At 63.4% G+C, this 17,383-nt stretch overlaps 1 protein-coding gene across 1 annotated transcript; it reads right to left on the bottom strand.

Moving 5' to 3' along the window:
* Positions 1–921: 921 nt before the first annotated feature.
* SSUH2 (ssu-2 homolog) lies at positions 922–16,631 on the bottom strand (the record flags this gene model as incomplete). The annotated part of the gene is made up of 15 exons (XM_084247845.1): positions 922–1,068; positions 2,570–2,677; positions 3,638–3,743; positions 4,344–4,436; positions 4,683–4,768; positions 5,765–5,827; positions 6,652–6,776; positions 8,200–8,260; positions 9,078–9,207; positions 10,444–10,525; positions 10,896–10,994; positions 11,621–11,811; positions 12,711–12,763; positions 13,181–13,228; positions 16,587–16,631. 15 exons carry the CDS (start codon positions 16,629–16,631, stop codon positions 922–924), a joined length of 1,437 nt encoding a protein of 478 aa, XP_084103971.1.
* Positions 16,632–17,383: the final 752 nt, after the last annotated feature.

Below are 17,383 nucleotides of genomic sequence, written 5' to 3'. Positions count from 1 at the left end.
AGATACACCACACAGGGGGCATTTGGGGTTAGGAGTCCAACCTAAGAACTGGGGGACACAGACAACCAAACCATAGCACCCGCCTTCCGTGCTTCCACCCAGGTCTGGCCTCTTCCTCCCACACCCCTGCCCCCAGCCCCTCATACACCAGCAGCGGCCGTGCCCTGAGAACACACAACCCACACGCTACTGCACCCCAGCTTTGGCCCCACGGGAGCCAACACAAGTCTTCAGGGGGATCAGAAGCCACTGCAGACAAGACAGGTGGAAGAGGGGAGCACAGAGGTGAACGCTGATAAACAATCAGCATCATCTTAAGTCACAACAGGTGAGGCTTTTGCACAACCAAACTCCATGTGAATGTGGGGGGATATGGGAGACACAGGTATCATCGAGGGCATCCTGCCTCCGGGAACATGTCCACCAAATGCCAACTGTGTTGCCTCCAGCCATGACAACCACCAAAACCCCTTAGGACACTGCTCCCCCAGACCTGAGAGGAAACCCCAGGGTCCCCCTGGGGCTGGGGTGCTGACCTTTAGGACGTGAGCACAACACAGCTTGTATCCCAGGGGTGGCAAGTTTTGGGGAGCCCCTCCCCACTGCCTCTGCCACCACCAGGCTCTGTCCCTAAGGACCAGAGTATAGCCCCCACCCAAGGGTGCGCCCGGGCCTGCCCCATGCAGGGGCCTGGCACAGAAGCCAGATCTGAGCCTCGTGGAGTTTTGCGGAACTGCGGCGTCTCGGAGCCTCTAGTCCTGGCCCCGCTGCGTCCTGTCAAGCTCCCTCGTGCCCGGGCCGCCGTGAGGGTGGGCACAACTCTTAGCCACGGCCCCTGCGGTCAGCACCCAGGCGCTCAGACACTGGGGGCAGCAGCAAGATCCCGCAGAACACGTGCCCCCTGGGGCCAGCAGGCGAGCATCAGAGGAGGGTGCAGGCACAGCAGCAGGGCGGGGGGCGGCCGGCCGCGTGCACCCTGTGGTCGGTGCCGTAGATGCAGCAGACGTGCGTCCTCCCGCGGCACCAGTAACGCACTTCCGTGAGGGGGACCAGCTCGATGGTCTGGCGCTGCGGAGACAAGGGGCCAACAGGACTTCAGTGCTCTGCGCAGGCCCCTCGCCGGCTCTCGACCTCCCCGGCTCCCCACCGCTGGTGGGATGACTCTCTTGGGGGCTCCATCAACAGAAGCAGTAATTTACAGGTGGGGGAGTGGCAGAGAAAGGTGGGGAATTGTTAGGGGGAACAGGCTGTCCTAAAGCTCATTCCATACAGGCTTTGTGGACTCCACCCCCACCCCAGGCCAAAGCCAAAGACACTGGGAGCTCCACATCCCATCACCACCCAAGGGAAGGGGGCTGGGACCAAGGGTGGGGTTCAGCAGCCAGGTTGGTATAAAGCCAGACACGTGGGCTTTGGGGGGGTCCCTCATTTTGGCTCCCCACCAACTCCCCAGCAGCGTCTGGCCAGCTCGGAGAGGGCCTTTGGGTTTCCAGGTCGTCGGATCGGGTAGGACGCATGGAAGACTTTATTTCCCTATTTTCTCACTGAGTTGTCCATTTTCCTTCTTTCCTTTTCCCTTGTCAATAAACCTTTTATGAACCTTCTGTGTGTGCCTGCAGTGGAGTATTCATAATTCCCTTGTAAGCGCGCGGGTGAGGACCCACAGCCAGGAACCCGTTTAATATCGGGGCTGCCCTATAGCAGGATGACGTCCTCTAACACGTTCATAGTGAAACCGCCAAGGCGAGGTCAAGGAATGGGTTACACATTTGCATGAAAGTTTAAGACACCAAAGAAAGCCCCGTGGGTGCTGATGGCTCCGGGGTACGTCCTCATGCCCGCCCCCACCGTCACCCCCACTCCGGTTCACCTCGAGTATTCCCTTCCTGCTGGAAATGGGGGAACGGAAGCCCAGGACTGATGGAATTTCAGGTCTGCAGGAATTTAATTCTCAAATCCCCTCCCAGGAGCCACCTGACCCTCAGGGCCTGTCGCGCCCCCTCCCTCCAGCAAGGCCCCCAAACCCCTCCTCTCGGACCCTCCCCTGAGGAGTTACTCAACAGTTGCCTGAAATCCAGGGCCCTGAGGTACGGGGCAGCCACTGGAGTAAAGGCAGGAGACACCATCGTGGTTCTGTAGTCGGGCCGGGGTGGGGGGCCGCGGGAACCAGGGGAGGGTGCAGGTCCTCCCCAGAAAGGCCCCCCAGAGAGCCTTCCCTGCCCCCACCCCCGCTGACGCCCCCACCCCAGCCTGTACGGGCTTCTCACGGGTCTTCGGTGCCAGGAGTAAGATTTGGCATCAGGAATCTCGGGCTCCCCGCCTGGACGCTAACAGCTGCGTGACTGTGGGTGAACTGCACCCCCACTCTGGGCCGCCGCTGATTTATCAGAAATGGTCACAGGCTTGGTCCTGACCGGGGGGCAGCTTGAGCGTATGGTAGCCCAGGCCGAAGCAGGCCCGGGGCCCAGCACTCGCTGCATGTTGACTTCTGTGCCCGTATGAAGAAGTTGGAAGTTTTCACACAAAAACCTGGACTTGCGGGCGTGACCCGCGCCCCACACCCGCTCACCTGGCGCAGGACGCGGGCTCGGGAGGCCAGGGCGGCGCTGTGCTCCGAGAGGCCCCGCCGGGAGGCCTGGCAGATCTCCCGCAGGGGGAAGTCCACAATGGGGTACACCTGGGGAGAGAGGCCGCCTCGCTGCCCTGCCCAGAGCCGCCCGGCTGAGCCCACAGAGAAGGGGCGGGAGGGAGGCCCAGGCCCCGCGGCCCAGGGGCGGGTCGTTCCCGCCATCGGCACAGCACAGCCTGCAGGGGGGCTCCAGCCATGGGCCACACCCCACTTGTCATCCAGCAAGTCTCCATGGCCCCTAACTTGGACACAGGGTGGGGTGCCGGGCTCCTGAGGGGGGCGATGCCCAAGGTGAGCCTGGGGAGCTGGAGGGATGCGCAGAGGGGCTGAGCGCCCAGCCAAGGAGCCAGAGCAGGAGCCCTCTCGGGGGCCCCACCCACCCCGCGTGGGGCTGTGCACCCCCATCCTGCCAGGGGCACACATCTGTCCAGAAGGGCCAGGCTGTAAGGAGCTGGGGTGAGGGAGTCCATCTCAATGCTGCTCTGCAGCCCTGGGGCACACACAGGTGAGGCCTGTGCCGTAAAACTTGAGTTAAAAGCAGGCGAGGGGTGGCGTGGGCCCCTCCCCCAGCACCTGGCTCCTGAGCCCCAGACCTGCTCTCCCGCCAGCGGCCCACACCCCTGCTGGACACCCCGAGGCTACACGGCCCACTCCCTGCTGACCCTGTCTGGGGTCACATCCCTGCTCCCCCAGCTAAGCCACAGCCTCCTGCCTCTCCCCCCCTCACCCTCAGACTTGGAGGTGAAGATGTTACCTTCTCCCTGGCAGGCTGCGGGGCTGGGGGGAAGGGAGGCAGGTGAGGAGGGAACGAGGGTAGAGCTTGTGGAAGTGGGAGACAAGCCTGCTGGCCCCAGCAGCCTCCATCCTCCAGGGCAACTCTGCCCCCAGCCTTCCTTCCAAAGGACCCTCCTCCCGCCCCCCCCCCCCCCCCCCCCCCGCAAAAGCCAGAGGACCCGCCTCCCAGGGCCCAGGCAGCCGGGACAGGCGGGGCCAACTCGCATCCCTTACCTTGGCACTCTCGTCCTTGAACAGACTCTCCCCTTTGGCTCTGGCCAGGAGCTCCCTGGGGCAGTCCAGCCCCGGCTCGGACACAAACTCAAACAGGCTGTTCTTCCTAGAAGGGGGGGGGGGCAGCAGGGGCCCAGAGCACGGGCTTGGGAACAGACCGGCTGACTCTGGCCTCACCCCTCGAGGGGCCCTGGGAAGCTCTGTAGCCTCTCTGGGCCTCCACAGCCCCATCTGTACACGGGGCGCTAGTGGGGCGCCTGTCTGCTATGGACCCGGCTCTCAGCGACCCGACGGGCAGCCCTGAATGGGGGTGGCCCTGGCATGGAACCGAGGAGGCAGCAGGGGCTGGTTCCCCAAGGGGAGGCCCAGTGCAGGGCGGCAGCTGCGCTAGAAAGGGGTGAAGTCAGACCTGAACTCGGGGCCGCCTCTTCCAAGGCCTGCCAGCCCCCACCAGCCCCCTTCCACCCCCTGCAGCCCCCACCAGATCCTGGCAGCCCCCCTCCAGCCTCCCTGCACCCTGCCAGCCCCGCACCCCCACGAGCCTCCCCATGGACCCACCCCTTCCGGAGCCCCTCGAAGCCTCTCCTCCCCCAGAACCCAGCCCTGTGAAGGCCCCGAGCGGAGTTTCTCTGCAGACACCCGCCGAGGCCGTGTCCCCAGTGCCCCCCGCCACCTCCGGGGCCTCGGCCCAGACGCCGCCACCTACCAGGCGATGACCAGCTGGCTGAAGTGCAGCAGCTTCTTCTCCCCCTTGCAGGTGGCGCAGGGCTTGCTCCCCCTGCCCGAGCACGTGCTGCACCTGAGGGGGCCCCGGGCCGCTCAGTCTCGGGGCTCTGGCCGCTGCCAGAGAGCCGCCCCAAGCCCGTCTTCAGAGTCCCACACCCGGGTCAGTGCCCCATTTGCCCTCGGAGCCACCCTCGCCCCACAGGCCCGCCCGTCCAGCTCGGCTCCAGAGCAGGACACCCGCCACCCGCAGGAGGGGCCGCAGGGGGAAGCCGCTGGCCGGGACGGGGCGGCCAGGAGAGCACCGCGGGGACCCGCCTACCTGCGCCGGCCGGACCCGGAGCACATCTGACACCTGCGGGGCGGCCGGGCCCTGCGCTTGGCTCTGCTGCAGGCCGGACACCGGGCCTGTGGACACGGCACGGCCTCAGCCCGCTGGCCCCGGGAGGCCGCCCCGCGCAGCGGGAGGGAGACCGGCTCCAGGCCCAGGCTGGCGACCTCGGGCAGCCACATCCGCCCCGGCCCAGCCCCAGCCCCTGTAAATGGGCGAGGGGGATCTCGGGGCGCCCCACCAAGTTTCAAAGACTCTAAGTCCTAAGGTGCCCGTAGCTCTGATCCCCATGAAGACTCTGGGACCCCCGACTAGCAGACAAGCCAGAGAGGGTGGGCGGGTCCAGGCGTCCATGTGGTCGGGACCAGGCCATACCCCACAGGTGGCATAGGGGGCTCCAGAGACAGTCCAGGGAAGGCTGAGGGGGAGAGGCGGGGGCGGGCAGGGAGGAACAGCGAGGCCACGGGGAGGGGCCCTGGAGGGCTCAGGAGGGAAGGGGAGCTGGGTGCAGAGGGCACAGCGGGCGCAGAGGGCACAGGGTGGCCAGGGGCTGGGGCAGCCGGGTGGCCGCGGGCAAGGTGGGCCTGAAGGACTCAGCTGAACGGGGCAGCTGGGAACAGTGAGGAGCTCGGCCCCTCCTGGGAGGGTTAGCAGCCCTGAAGCTCTCAGAAAAGCAAGCAGATGCCATCGAGCCTGGCCTAGGGCTGCACGGGGCCCAACAACCCTCCCCATGTGGACACTGGGTGTGACCTTGCTGGGAAACGGCGGGAGGAGACAGCTGTGGGGCTCTGAGCCACCCTGTCTCTGGTCAGCCCTGCGGGTGGCGCCCCAGGAGCCCCAGCAAGGTCTGGTTTGCGACCACCAGTCCTCTGAAGTCCCCGCTTTGGGCTCCCCACCCTGGTCTCTTTCAGGCTCCCCTAAGACTGGGGCCGCTGGAGGGAAGGTCACTAGACACCCCTGGCCCCCTCCCCTTTACAGGCGGGTGCATGGATACCCGCGGGGGGCACGTGGTCAGTGTGAGCGCCCCAGGCCCCCACACCCTCTCTCATGCCCCCAGGGCCACCGTGACTCACCACGCCAGCCCCGTGGCAGCCGCCACACGCATCTCGGCCCCGGCCGTGGCACCTGTGACACTCCTGAAAGAGCCAAGCCCCGCGTGGGTCTCATTTCCCAACACCAGCCCCTGGTCTCTCCACCTGCACCCCGTGCCCCCATCTCACCACCCCGCAGGAGGCACAGCCGCTCAGGGCCGGGGAGCGGGCCCTGCCCACCGCCCAGGACCCCCGAGGGTCAGAGGCCTGGAGATGCTGTCACCGCGTCCTCCCGCCCAGCCCTCCCGTCCGTCCTGGAAGCCCCAGCCGCGTCCTGACGCCCGCGCTCGGCCTCCCGCCCGGGCCACAGCCTGTGGCCGTCCCCGGGTAGCCAAAGCCATCCTTGGAGGCGACACACAACGGACACAGTTTGGGGAGAGCCAGTGAGGCTCTGACTCGCTACCAGAACTTAATCACTGAGGCCAAATGGCTTCCCCACCCTCGAGAAAAGCGTGGACACCTTCTAGCCCTCGCCGGGCCTGTCATCCGCTCCCCTCCAGCCTTCCTGGAAAACCCCGGCAACGCCCGAGCCGTGTTTACGCCGCTGCCGCCCAGCCCCTCGGCGGCTTGCACTCCAGCCAGGTCAGTCAGATCGCGAGCACGCAGATGGGCCGCGAGCGTGGGTGCCGGGAGCGCCAGTGGGCAGGTCCGAAAGGGGGTCTTCCTTCTGTTAGCTGGACACCCTAACTTGCCCGGAGTTGCGTATGGAATGGCATGGCCCCCCGGTTCTCTTGGAGATGGGCTGACTGCCAGGCGGGGAACCAGCCCGAGCCTGGAGCCGGCTTCCTTCTCAAAAGGACAAAGCTGGAGGACACACGGGGAGCCCGGGGAGCCCTGTCAGAGAAGGCAAATAGCCGCCATCGCCTGACCTTGACCAACGAAGAGTGAGGGACCTGGAGCTTCCGGGTGTCCTCCTGGAACATGGGGGGGACCTGGACCTTGATGTCCCAGAGCCGGGGGGAGGTTCCTCTTTGTGGCCCGTCCACAGAGTGACCTGACGTGGGAAGGGCTGTGGTGAGAATGGCCCTGGCGGGCGGACAAGCTTTGACGGATTCACGAATGGCATGGAGCGGGGTCGGCCCCGGGGCTGCAGACAAGGGTCCCCTGGGGCCCAGGATTAAACACCCAAGATGTGCGTGATCCCCGGATCTTCTGCTTCTCAGCTGTGTGGCTCCGGACAAGTCACTCCGCCTCCCGGCCTGCAATTCTCTCCTGTCCGCAGTGCGGGTCAGAGTGGGGCGGAGGCGAGCGTCCCTGAGGAAGGCTCTGAGCACTCAGCCAGGAAGCCGGGGACCAGCTCCAGCCTCATTGCTGCCACCTCCCCACACCTCTGCCCTTCCAAGGAGACGGGCACACACCCACCACCCCCTTATTCACCAGGGATACATTTCAAGACCCCAGTGGGTGCCTGCAACCTCTGATGGCACCAGCCCTGTGCAGATTGTACCATGTGCACACACAGGCCTGAAGCTGAGTCCTGAACTAGGCACAGCAAGAAACAGTAGAAATAACACAATAGGGGCCTCCCTGGTGGCGCAAGGGGTTAAGCACCGCACTGTGAAGCAATCTGCAGCCTCTGCAGCACGAGTTCAATCCCCGGCCAGCCAGGGAGCTACCCACATGGCGCAGCAGACCTCTCCTAACCCCGCTGCGCCCCTCAGCAGCGTATTTCAGTGGATCTGCCTGTTCCGCTCCCCACTCTGTCTCTGGTGAGTCCTCTCACCCCCCACACCTCTGGCCTGTACCCCAGCTCTTGTATGCATAAACAAATAAATCTTTAAAAAAAAACAGAAAAGGAAAGGAAAGAAATAACACAATCCCGGAACAAAAGTCACATGACCTCCCTCCCTCCCTCCCTCCCTCTCCCTCTCAAAATCTTTTACTCCATGGCACATTTTCAGGCTGTGTGTGAGCACAGGCAGCTGAAACCGCAGGTGAGCAGGGACAAGGGAGCAGGACAGGGGCTCAGACAGGACAGCAGGAGGACAGCAAACCCTAGGGGCCGGGATCATGTGGGGCGGGGGAGCAGCGGCAGCGGAGGAGACCCCCCGACAGGCTTCCTGAAGTGACGGGGTCCAGGGAACGAGCAGAGGAAACAGGGCCGCGTGGGCCGGAGGGGGGCCCACCCGGACACAGAGCTGCCCCGCGAGGCAGGGAGAGGAGGCCGGGTGGGTGCACAGGCCCGGGCTAGACTGGGGGGCGCCGGCGGGGAGGGCGAGGGGTCCGCAGGCGCGGGGCGGGCCGGGACCCCGTGCAGGGAAGGCTCCCCGGCCGCCCCGGCCACAGCCCGTGTCCCGGGGGGCAGCCCAGGGCGGGCGCCCCAGCTCGGGCAGGACAGCGTCGTGGCCCAGGGGAGCGCGAGGACCAGCGGGACGCGCCGCCAGGCCCGCCCTGGACCCGGCTCCGCAGCCGCTCACCGGAGAAGGGCTGGAACGTCCGCGCGCGGGTCCTGGACTCGCTGAACGTCTCCAGCCGGTACTGCGGGGGCAGCAGAGTCAGGCGCGCGCGACCCGGCTCCGCCGCACGGCAGGGCGCGGGAGGGCGCAGCAGAGACGCCCCGGGCCCGCCCGCAGGCAGGGAGGCCGGCATGCGCGCTGCCCCCCAAGAGGCCTGCACCCCGGTGACCCCACAACTGCGCTCCGGCCCCGCCCCTGGCCCCATGACCCCGCCTCCATGCCCAGCCCAAGTCCGCCTCCAGCCCCGCCCCTGGGCCCTCCCTGGCCCCGCCCCAGACCCGCCCCCGGCCCTCCCTGGCCCCGCCCCAGACCCGCCCCCGGCCCTCCCTGGACCCACCCCAGACCCGCCCCCGGCCCTCCCTGGCCCCGCCCCAGACCCGCCCCCGGCCCTCCCTGGACCCACCCCAGACCCGCCCCCGGCCCTCCCTGGACCCACCCCAGCCTCTCTATGGCCCTGCCCCCAGCCCCGCCGCAGGCTCTCCGTGGCCCCGCCTCCAGCCCCACCCCAGGCTTTCCATAGCCCCGCCCCCAACCCCGCCCCAGGATCCCTATGGCCACGCCCCGGGCTCTCTGTGGCCCCGTCCCCTGTTCTGTCAGTCTCTCTGTGGCCCCGCCCCAGGCTCTCTGTGGCCCCGCCCCACCCCTACCCCAGGCCGTCCATGGCCCCGCCCCCAGCCCCGCCACAGGCCGCCCATGGCCCCGCCCCCAGCCCCACCCCTGACTTCTCCTAGCCCCGCCCCTGGGGCGTCCCTGGACACACCCCAGCCCCACCCCGGGTCCTCCCTGTTTCTGGCCGCAGCCCCCGCCCACCGTGGGGGGCTGCGGGCCAGACGCCTCACCCTGCACAGGGTCTGCCGGTTCAGCTGCCAGATGACCAGCTCGCTGGCGGCCACCCGGCCGTGGCAGCACTTGGCGTTGACAAAGCCCAGCAGCGCTTCTCGGGCCTCGGCCTCTGTCACCACCGGCGCCCTGCGAGGGCGAGCAGGGAGGCCGCGGCTGCGGGGGTCCACCCCGGCCCATCCCGGCCCGCCAGGCCCGCCAGGCCCTCAGGGTGCAGAGGGAATCGCCCCGGGCAGCAGGGCCGCGTCCCTCTCAGCGGAGGGCGTCCTGCTCGGGGACGCGTGCACCGCGCGGGGAACAGACACTGTGTGGGGGTCTCTGGACCACAGCAAAACTGCTTTAGCTGAAGCGTGGGCCTCGGGAGGAGACCTGCTAGACCCTTCGCACTCGGAAAACACCCTAAAGGTGAATTATGCCTTTTTGCAGAAATCGGAGGTCCAGAGGCAGGTCCCACAGCTGGAAGGCCGCAGAGCAGGCCAGGTCCGGTGCCTGCCCCGGGGCTGTGAGCAGCGTTCCTGGAAGAGCCAGGCTGGGAACCATCCACAGGAAAGGGCAGACACCCCTTCTCTCTGGATGCCTCCCCTCCTCCTGCAAACTCCCTGAGGATCAGCTGCCTGTCCCTTCCCTCACCACACCCCCTCCAGGACAAGGAGTCCCTCCTCCTCCCTCCCTGTGCCCTGCGTGGGTGTCTCCCTGGCAGTCCTGCTCCCAATGGTTCCCTGTCCCAAGCGCTCCACCCCCAGCACCAGGTTCAGTGAACACAGGGGTCTGCAGGTCCCAGAGTTTTGTGTGTGTAATGGGGTCTGCAGGCATGGAATGGGGTGATCAGAGAGGAAAAGGGGGTGCTCAAGATAGCAGCAGCGCCAGGAGCACCCAGGAAACTCCCTGAAGGCAGGACACGGGAAGGCCAACCAAGGTCAAACCCCAAAGGGCGGCTCCACCTTCCCTGCCCCAGGCCTCTCCAAACATGCAGGGAAGGTGTGGGCCAGGGTGCAGCAAACTTCCTGCAAAGGGCTCGGTAGGAACCCATCAGTCTTCACAGGGCTCCACGGGCCATAAGAGGGAGATGGCAAGGCAGCCACAGGTGATCAGTGAACAGCGTGACTGATTCACAGAAACAGGCGTCCACCCTCCCATCGCCACTTTGTTTTGGCTCGTAGCCAACGGCCTGCAGAGCTTGGTGAAGGACACACTCCTGGACTCCAGCCCTGGAGAATCTCATCCAGGAGGCCTGGGGTCCTGACACCCCATCAGGGTGGAGATCTGTGGTTGCTTAGACCCCCGAGGAGGGCTCTCAGGGCCAGTGGTGACCACAGGTGATGATGTCGTGAGGATCGCCTCACCTGCAGCCCACCTCCAACTCACCTGTGTTCCAGGAAGGAGGCCCAGTGCCTCTGTTCCTGGGTTCTCCCTGGAGACTCCAGAGGTGGGAAGAATTCCTGTTGGTCTGGAGGGGAGGGGGGTAGAGGGTAGGGTCAGGGCTGGATAGCCCAGCTCAGAGGAGCAGAAGCTTCTGGGGTGAAGGAAGCCTGGCTGGATATGAGACAGGCCGCAGTCCCACGCACCCGGAGCCAGAATGATGGCGCTAAGGCCTGCGGGATTCCAGCTTGAAATGGACATAGTCACGGTGGCAGAGGTGCATGGACACAGGCTCTGCACCCCATGTTCCCCCATTCCCTCCCAACCAGGACAGGGGCCTTCCCAGGGCCCCCAGCGCAAAGGGGAGCTATCCCAGCACCGGCCTGTTCCAAGACTTCCCCCCAAGTCAGCAGAAGCCCCAGGAACTGATCACAGAAAACAAGACCCCAAGAACTTACCGCTCCTTTGAAAAAGCCAGTCATAGCTGGGCGGCGTCTCCTGGAGTTGGGTTGGGGGCACCAGAGGGCTCCTGGCCTGGAAGCTGAGGTCCACCACACCTGCAGGACAGAAAGTCCCAGGCCTCAGGGGACTGGTGTGTTGATGGGGCTTCACAGGAAGATGACCAGTGAAGGCGGGTGCATTGTAAAGAGCTCCACGGTGTAACACAGCCCGGCTCACTAGGGACATAGGCCCGCGGGGGGCCAGGGATCAGAAGCAGTAGCAATAATAGGGACCAGAAATTAGTCCCCACGACAGCTGAGCCCGGGAGGTAGATACTGTGTCATCTACAGCCCATCACGCTGCTTTGCAGCTCCCATCATCAAAGACAAAGGGCCAGCCTTCTGCCCTTCAACCCAGGGAGCACGGTGGGAGCACTAGACCCTGCAGCCTCTACTTCTTGCCTCTTGGAGCACTCCCTTCTGAGACAGAGCTGCCGGCACCCCCATTCCAGCCACCCCAGCAACAATCCTGGACTGTCCAGACTGGACCAGCTGTCCACTGAATACCAGCGTGACCCTGCTGTCAACTGCATGCCTGTGTGCCCCCAAATCCCTATGTTGAAACCCTAATCTCCAATGCGTGGTACGGGAGGTGGGGCCTTTGGGAGATGATGAGGTTTAGATAAGGTCATGAGGCCGGGGCCTCCATCATGGAGGCTTGGACAGGATTCGGGGTGACCGGCGTTGGGGCCCCTGCTGCTCGGAAGCTGGCGCCCGGGCCTCGGAATTCAGGACACTGGGCGGGTAACCCCTCTGGGAGGAACTCGACAGGGCCGTGACGCCCGTGCTGTGAGACACTTGGCCCAGCCCAGACCAGCGGACGCTCGCTCCTGTCAGCGCCCCCAGGAGGGAGATTTCCTCCTCCTTTGTTCTCCTGGAGGCCGGGAGACAGGCGGGGAAAATGCCACGCGCTGAAAGAAAGGAAAGAAAGCCCTTCATCCCGGCCCTCTCCCCTGGGGCCCGGCCCTCTGTTCCTGGACGGGGCGGACACTCGGGACAGGGCAGGAAGAGGCAGGAGGAGCGCCAGGGCGAGCGGGGGCAGGCAGCCTCCATCCATCACCCCGGCGCCCTGCCCGCTCCGGCCTCGCCAGCGTCAGAGCTAAATTGGTCTGGCCATTATGCTGGGCACAAAATACGGGCCTCCGGGGGCCCGCGGGGAGGGGGCATCCCTCCCTCGGGGTCCCATCCGTCACTGCCGGCACGGCACGGTGTCCGAGGGGCGGCCGTTTCCATGGTGTCGGGCTGTCGGGCCTGGCACCCCGCATGGCTCCTGGGCTCTCCCAGCAGAAGGTGCAAGCGGGGTCCCCTTGTGCCTCCCGCGATCACCGTTCCCCATGTCACAGGAGACCAGCCGAGGCGCAGAGGTGTGACGGGCCCGCTCCGAGCAGTGCCACAGCATGTGGGACTCAGCCGCCTCCGCCCAGCGACCCCCGCGACCGGCCGCGCAGCCGGGGCCCACGTGGGGCTGGCAAACGCCACGTCACCCAGGCCACAATGTTCCTGCTCAGCGGCCGCCAGGTGTTGTATTTTTCCTTTGCAGAAGCAGGAATTTGTCTTGTGGAGAAAGACGTGACTCATGGGTTACCCCAGGAACGGCCTCTCCTCCCCCTTGCCTGTATGTCAGGGGCTAAGAGGAGTCGGGCCCCCGCCTCTGCCCGCGGCCACCTGGCTCGAGTCGGTCCCTTCCTGACCTTCTTCAGCAGGTGTGAGGGCCCCTTTGGACGGGGGCTCCCACAGCCACTCCCCACAAATGCCTCTGATGGTTTGCATTACTCACGAGAGGGTGCAAGAGTCCCGTGGTCAAATTCATAGACTGAGCCGATGGCCTGGGGGCGGCGGGGGGCAAGGCAAGAAGGGGGCGTTGGCAGTTAGGTGGGTGCAGAGTCCAGTTTTGCAAAATAAAGGGCTCTGGAGATGCAGAGTGGGGGTGACACCGCAGCGTGGATGCACTTGTTGCACGTTCAGAGATGGGTGAGATGGCAAATTTTTGGTTAAGTGTATTTTCCCACAATCTAGACAACTTGAGAGGCGGCGGGGACGTTTGGGTGATGAGAAGATAAAGAAAAGAAAGAAGGTGTATTTTGCCAAGAAGAACAAAGAAATTATAATCTCCTACGCTATTTAAAGAGCTTCCTAGCAAAACGACAACCCGCCCAGGGCGCCCCCCTCTGCACACCCCAGGACTCCCCACGGCTTGCAGCTGACGTCCAAGCTCCTGGACTCGGCAGCAAGGCCCAAATTACCTGTGGGACAGGGGAAGAGCCAGCATCCCCTTCCAGAAAAGTGGCAGCCTACGGGAAAGAGAAGGGGGGTCCCCTGGGGCCAGGGCCCGCCCCCCGGGGAGGATCTGAGTCCAGGACAGCTGCGCTTTTACTCCCAGGAAGGCACTGAGGTCCCACGGTCCACCTGTGAGGCCGCACCGCTGAGCCCTGGCCGTGAAGTCCAGCAGCCTTTCCCACTAAAGCACCGTGATGCCAGAGATCCAGTCTCTGATCCCCAGCTCAGCCCGAGGAGGGGAACAGACTTTCATGGACAAGCCTGCAAAGCAGAAGCAGCTGCTGACTAGGGACCCCAGGAACAAGTCCCACCTCCTCACTGATGGTGAGAATAGCGTGACCTCAGATCATTGCCAACCCATGGACTAGTGCCAGGAATGAGGAAGGGCCACCGAGTCCTGGAGTCTTGGCCGAGAACAGCCTCCTCCTGATATTACCAGGGACTCTGGTTGCTGCCCATTTTATTGAAGAGGCTCTCACCATTTCTGGGAGAGATTTCAGTCTATCGTAACAAAAGTTATAGCATAAAAGATATGGCTTTTAGAATAAGGGAGGGGGTTTTTCTACTTCAGCCCTGTGCTCAGACATCTTCATCTAAAAAGATCAGTTAAAACCATATTACATGTGGGGCCATTAAAGAACCTGGTCAAGTTAGAGAAGAAGTCTCCAAAGGGTTCTTGGAGGGGCAGATAATGACCAAGAGTAGAAGTTCCAGGAAATCAGGCCTCCCTGGTGACGCAAGGGGTTAAGCACTGCACTGTGCAGCAATCTGAAGCCTCTGCAGCACGAGTTCAATCCCAAGCCGGCCAGGGAGCAACCCACATGGCTCAGCAGACCTCTCCCATCTCGCCCACTGCTCCCCTCAGCAGTGTATTTCAGTCAGTCTGCCTGTTCTGTTCCCCACCTGTCTCTGGTGGATCCTCTCACCCCCCGCACCTCTGGCCCGTAGCCCAGCTCTTATATGCATAAATAAATAAATCTTTAAAAAAAAAAAAAAAGAAAGGAAAAGAGAGCTATCTACTCAGGGTTAGAGTGAACTACTGATGTCCTCAGTGGCAGAACAGGGGACAGGCCTGCCCTGGGGGGGCTCCAGCAATGGTGTGATATATGCCTCAGGTCGGGGATGCTGTCAGAGGCACCCAAAGGTGGCAGTGTTAAAAGGCCCTTAATGTGGCTTCTGGCTGGATGTCACAGCGCAGAATGCCCCTGCCAGCCTCCTTGGTCCCCGAGTGTGCCACTAGAGGAAAATGTTCTCTCTGAAGCTGTCCACATTACAGACTCAAAACCTGGGGGCCCAGGGATGGGGAAGGGTGGCCCCAGCAGGTCAGGGGGAGAGCCACCCCTCACCTGAGAAGGGACATTCAAACGGAGGGTCCCACAGCAGGTCCCCTTCTGAAACCTGGAGGAAAATCTCTTGGTTTCGCAAACCTATTCTGGATACTCGCCTGCCCCGCAGCAGCCCGAGCTGTAGCCCCAAGGGTGGCTTCTATTGGAGACCAGAACACGGGGTGACACTAAGGCAGAAGCAGGGGGCCAAGAAATATCAGGTCCCCATTCCTTACACTTTACTTTCTAGAAGTCATGATGCCAAAATAGAACCAGCACCAGTGACAATATTTTCCAATAGTTGCAGTTTAATTTTGAAACTTTGGGGGCAGAATCTGATCCCCAGAAATCTAACTTCTGGAGCCAACATGCACGGCAGGCCTGCTGGGGCCACTGCTGTACTAGGCACTCAGCAGCTCGTGAATCCTTGGCCAGCTCTCCGAGATGGCACCATCTCTGTTTTTATTGGGCTCAGAGAGGTTAAGTGACTTAAGCAAAATCACCCAGCAAGTAGAAGGCAGATCTGGGGTTTGAATCTCCAGTTGGCCTTGGCTACTCAGAGAAATATCCAGCACCAAGTAAAGACTGCTGATGAGGATGACTGCATTAGCCAGTCCGGAAACCCCTCCTGTGGACGAGCTGTGGATACGCAGCTACCACGGGCATACGTCAGGGGCCAGATGCGGGCCTCTGCAAACCCATGCCAAAAGATCTCTGCGCCGCTCCCGCTTCAGTGTGAAAAGGGATTCCAACAAAATTGAAATTGAGCTGTCTCTAAGGTCAGCCTGGGCCCATCGCAGACCCCGCTTCGACTCTGGAACTTAGTTTGAAAGAAACTGTCAGTAAGCCAGTGACGAACCTTCCAGATAACCGGGTTAGAGACCGAAGAATGTGCTGGTGTCACAGGCCTCCGTGGGATTCAAAAGAAAGCATGCCACGGGCCTCCATGGTGGCGCAGCGGTTGAGCGCTGGGTTGCAAAGCTGCCCACAGCCTCTGCAGCGCCGGTTCGATCCCCGGCTGCTCCCCGGCCACCGGAGGAGGGTCCCACATGGCGCACAGACCTCTCCTGCCGCCCGCTGCTCCCCTCAGCAGTGTATTTCGTCAGTCTGCCTGTTCTGCTCCCCACTCTGACTCTGGTGAATTCTCTCACCCTCCCGTGCTTCTGACTGTACCCAGTGCTTGTATAAATAAATAAACATAAATAAATAAATAAATAAATAAATAAATAAATAAATAAATAAATCAAAAAAAAAAAAAGAAAGCATGCCACACCCCTGCACACACACACACACAGACACGCGAGAAGGAGAAGCACACTCCTACATCTTGCCCTCCCCTTCATGGTCCCAGATTAAGAACTCCGGACTCAATCTCCTGAGAGAGACGGGAACATCACAGCTCAGAGAGGTTAAGTGACTCGTCCGGAGTCACACAGCCAATTCCCGGCAGGGCTAAGACTCAGCTCCCAGGGTCCCAACTCCCGCCCCGGCTCTCTCCCAGCGCCCCTTCAAATTCAGGACCAACAGCTTCCTTTTTAAGAGCACAGCACGTTTCTTCCTAAAATATCATTTCCGTCTTCATCTCTTTAAATAGCCCTTGGGCTGCGCTGTGTTTCTGTCGCGGTGACGGCAGGAAGGAGCCACTCGGGGTGTCGCGTGAGAGGGGGTGAGCAGGCAGCTCGGAAGACCTTTCCTGACATTTCCTTAAAATTACCCTCCTCGAAGAACTGAGCCAACCGTGGTTAAAACAAGAACCGTCCTCCACGCGGACGGGGGAGAGCGTGCCGCCACCCAGAGGAAGGACAGAAAAGGAATGGAAGGCACTGGCGGTTAGGAAGAAAGGTCTCCTCCCCGCTGACCCTCCCGGCCCAGCGCCCGAGGGGCCTGAGGTCAGAGCAGCCTGCAGGCGCGGGAGCGCCACACCCAAGGGAGAGAGGAGGAAGGACAGGCCGGAGAGAAGGGCACCCGCGGACACACGGGGCAGAAGCAGAGGGCACCAGGGGCAGCGCCTGGTCCTGGGCCGGGCAGGGGGGCACTGCCCCCCCACAGCGTACTCACTGTCGTCCCGGCTCCGGCTCCCATCCCTGTCCATGGTCCCGATGTCCAGCCCAGCGGTGTCTGCGCTTCCCCTGGGCCCGAGCGGGGATCTGAGGGGCCAGCCTCAGCCCCTCCCACAGTGCCAGGCCCATTGTTTGACTTGCATACAAAAGGGGGAAACATCCTCGGGGAAGCGGTGTCCCTGTGCAGCTGGACCGAGCCTCCTCGGGGTTCTTGGAGCCCCTACTGTGGGCTCCTGTAGGGCTTCCTGTCACCGTGCCCCCCACACCCCTGTGCCTCTGCACTCACCCCCTGCAGGGGCTTCTGAGGGCTGGGGGTACAGGGCACAAGCAATAACCCCAGGAGATCACCTCTCGGGGTGAGAGAAGTGGGTGGGACTCTGAAGTCTTGAGCCTCAAGCCCCCCATTTCCCTGGGGATGAAAAGCGCCCACTGCTCACCACGGGCAGCTGGCTCCCCGCCCCGCGGGCATGGCCACCGCTGCCTCCTCACCAGCCCAGCCCCGGAACTGCTGTGGTCCCCTGCGAAGCCCGGGCGGCGGGGCTCAGAACTCCTTCCACCTCACGCCCGACCTCAACCCCTCTGGCTGGCCCTAAGCCATGAGCACCCACCCGTGGGCCCTGGCGTGGGGGTGGGAGGGCCGGTGACCACACCACTGGCAAGGGCCCCTCGCTTCTGGGGCGGGGTTCCCCAGCCAGGGCAGCCTGGCTCCCAGGGCACACGCACCCTCTGTCCTGGGCTGCCCACCAGGCGGTGCCCCTGGGCGCACCGGAGGCCCCAGAGGCAG

This window comes from Talpa europaea (assembly GCF_964194135.1).
Source record: "Talpa europaea genome assembly, chromosome: 11".
Lineage (NCBI taxonomy): Eukaryota > Metazoa > Chordata > Mammalia > Eulipotyphla > Talpidae > Talpa > Talpa europaea.
Note: the sequence above shows the minus strand (reverse complement) of the source record. Positions and strands in the feature narration are given on the sequence as shown.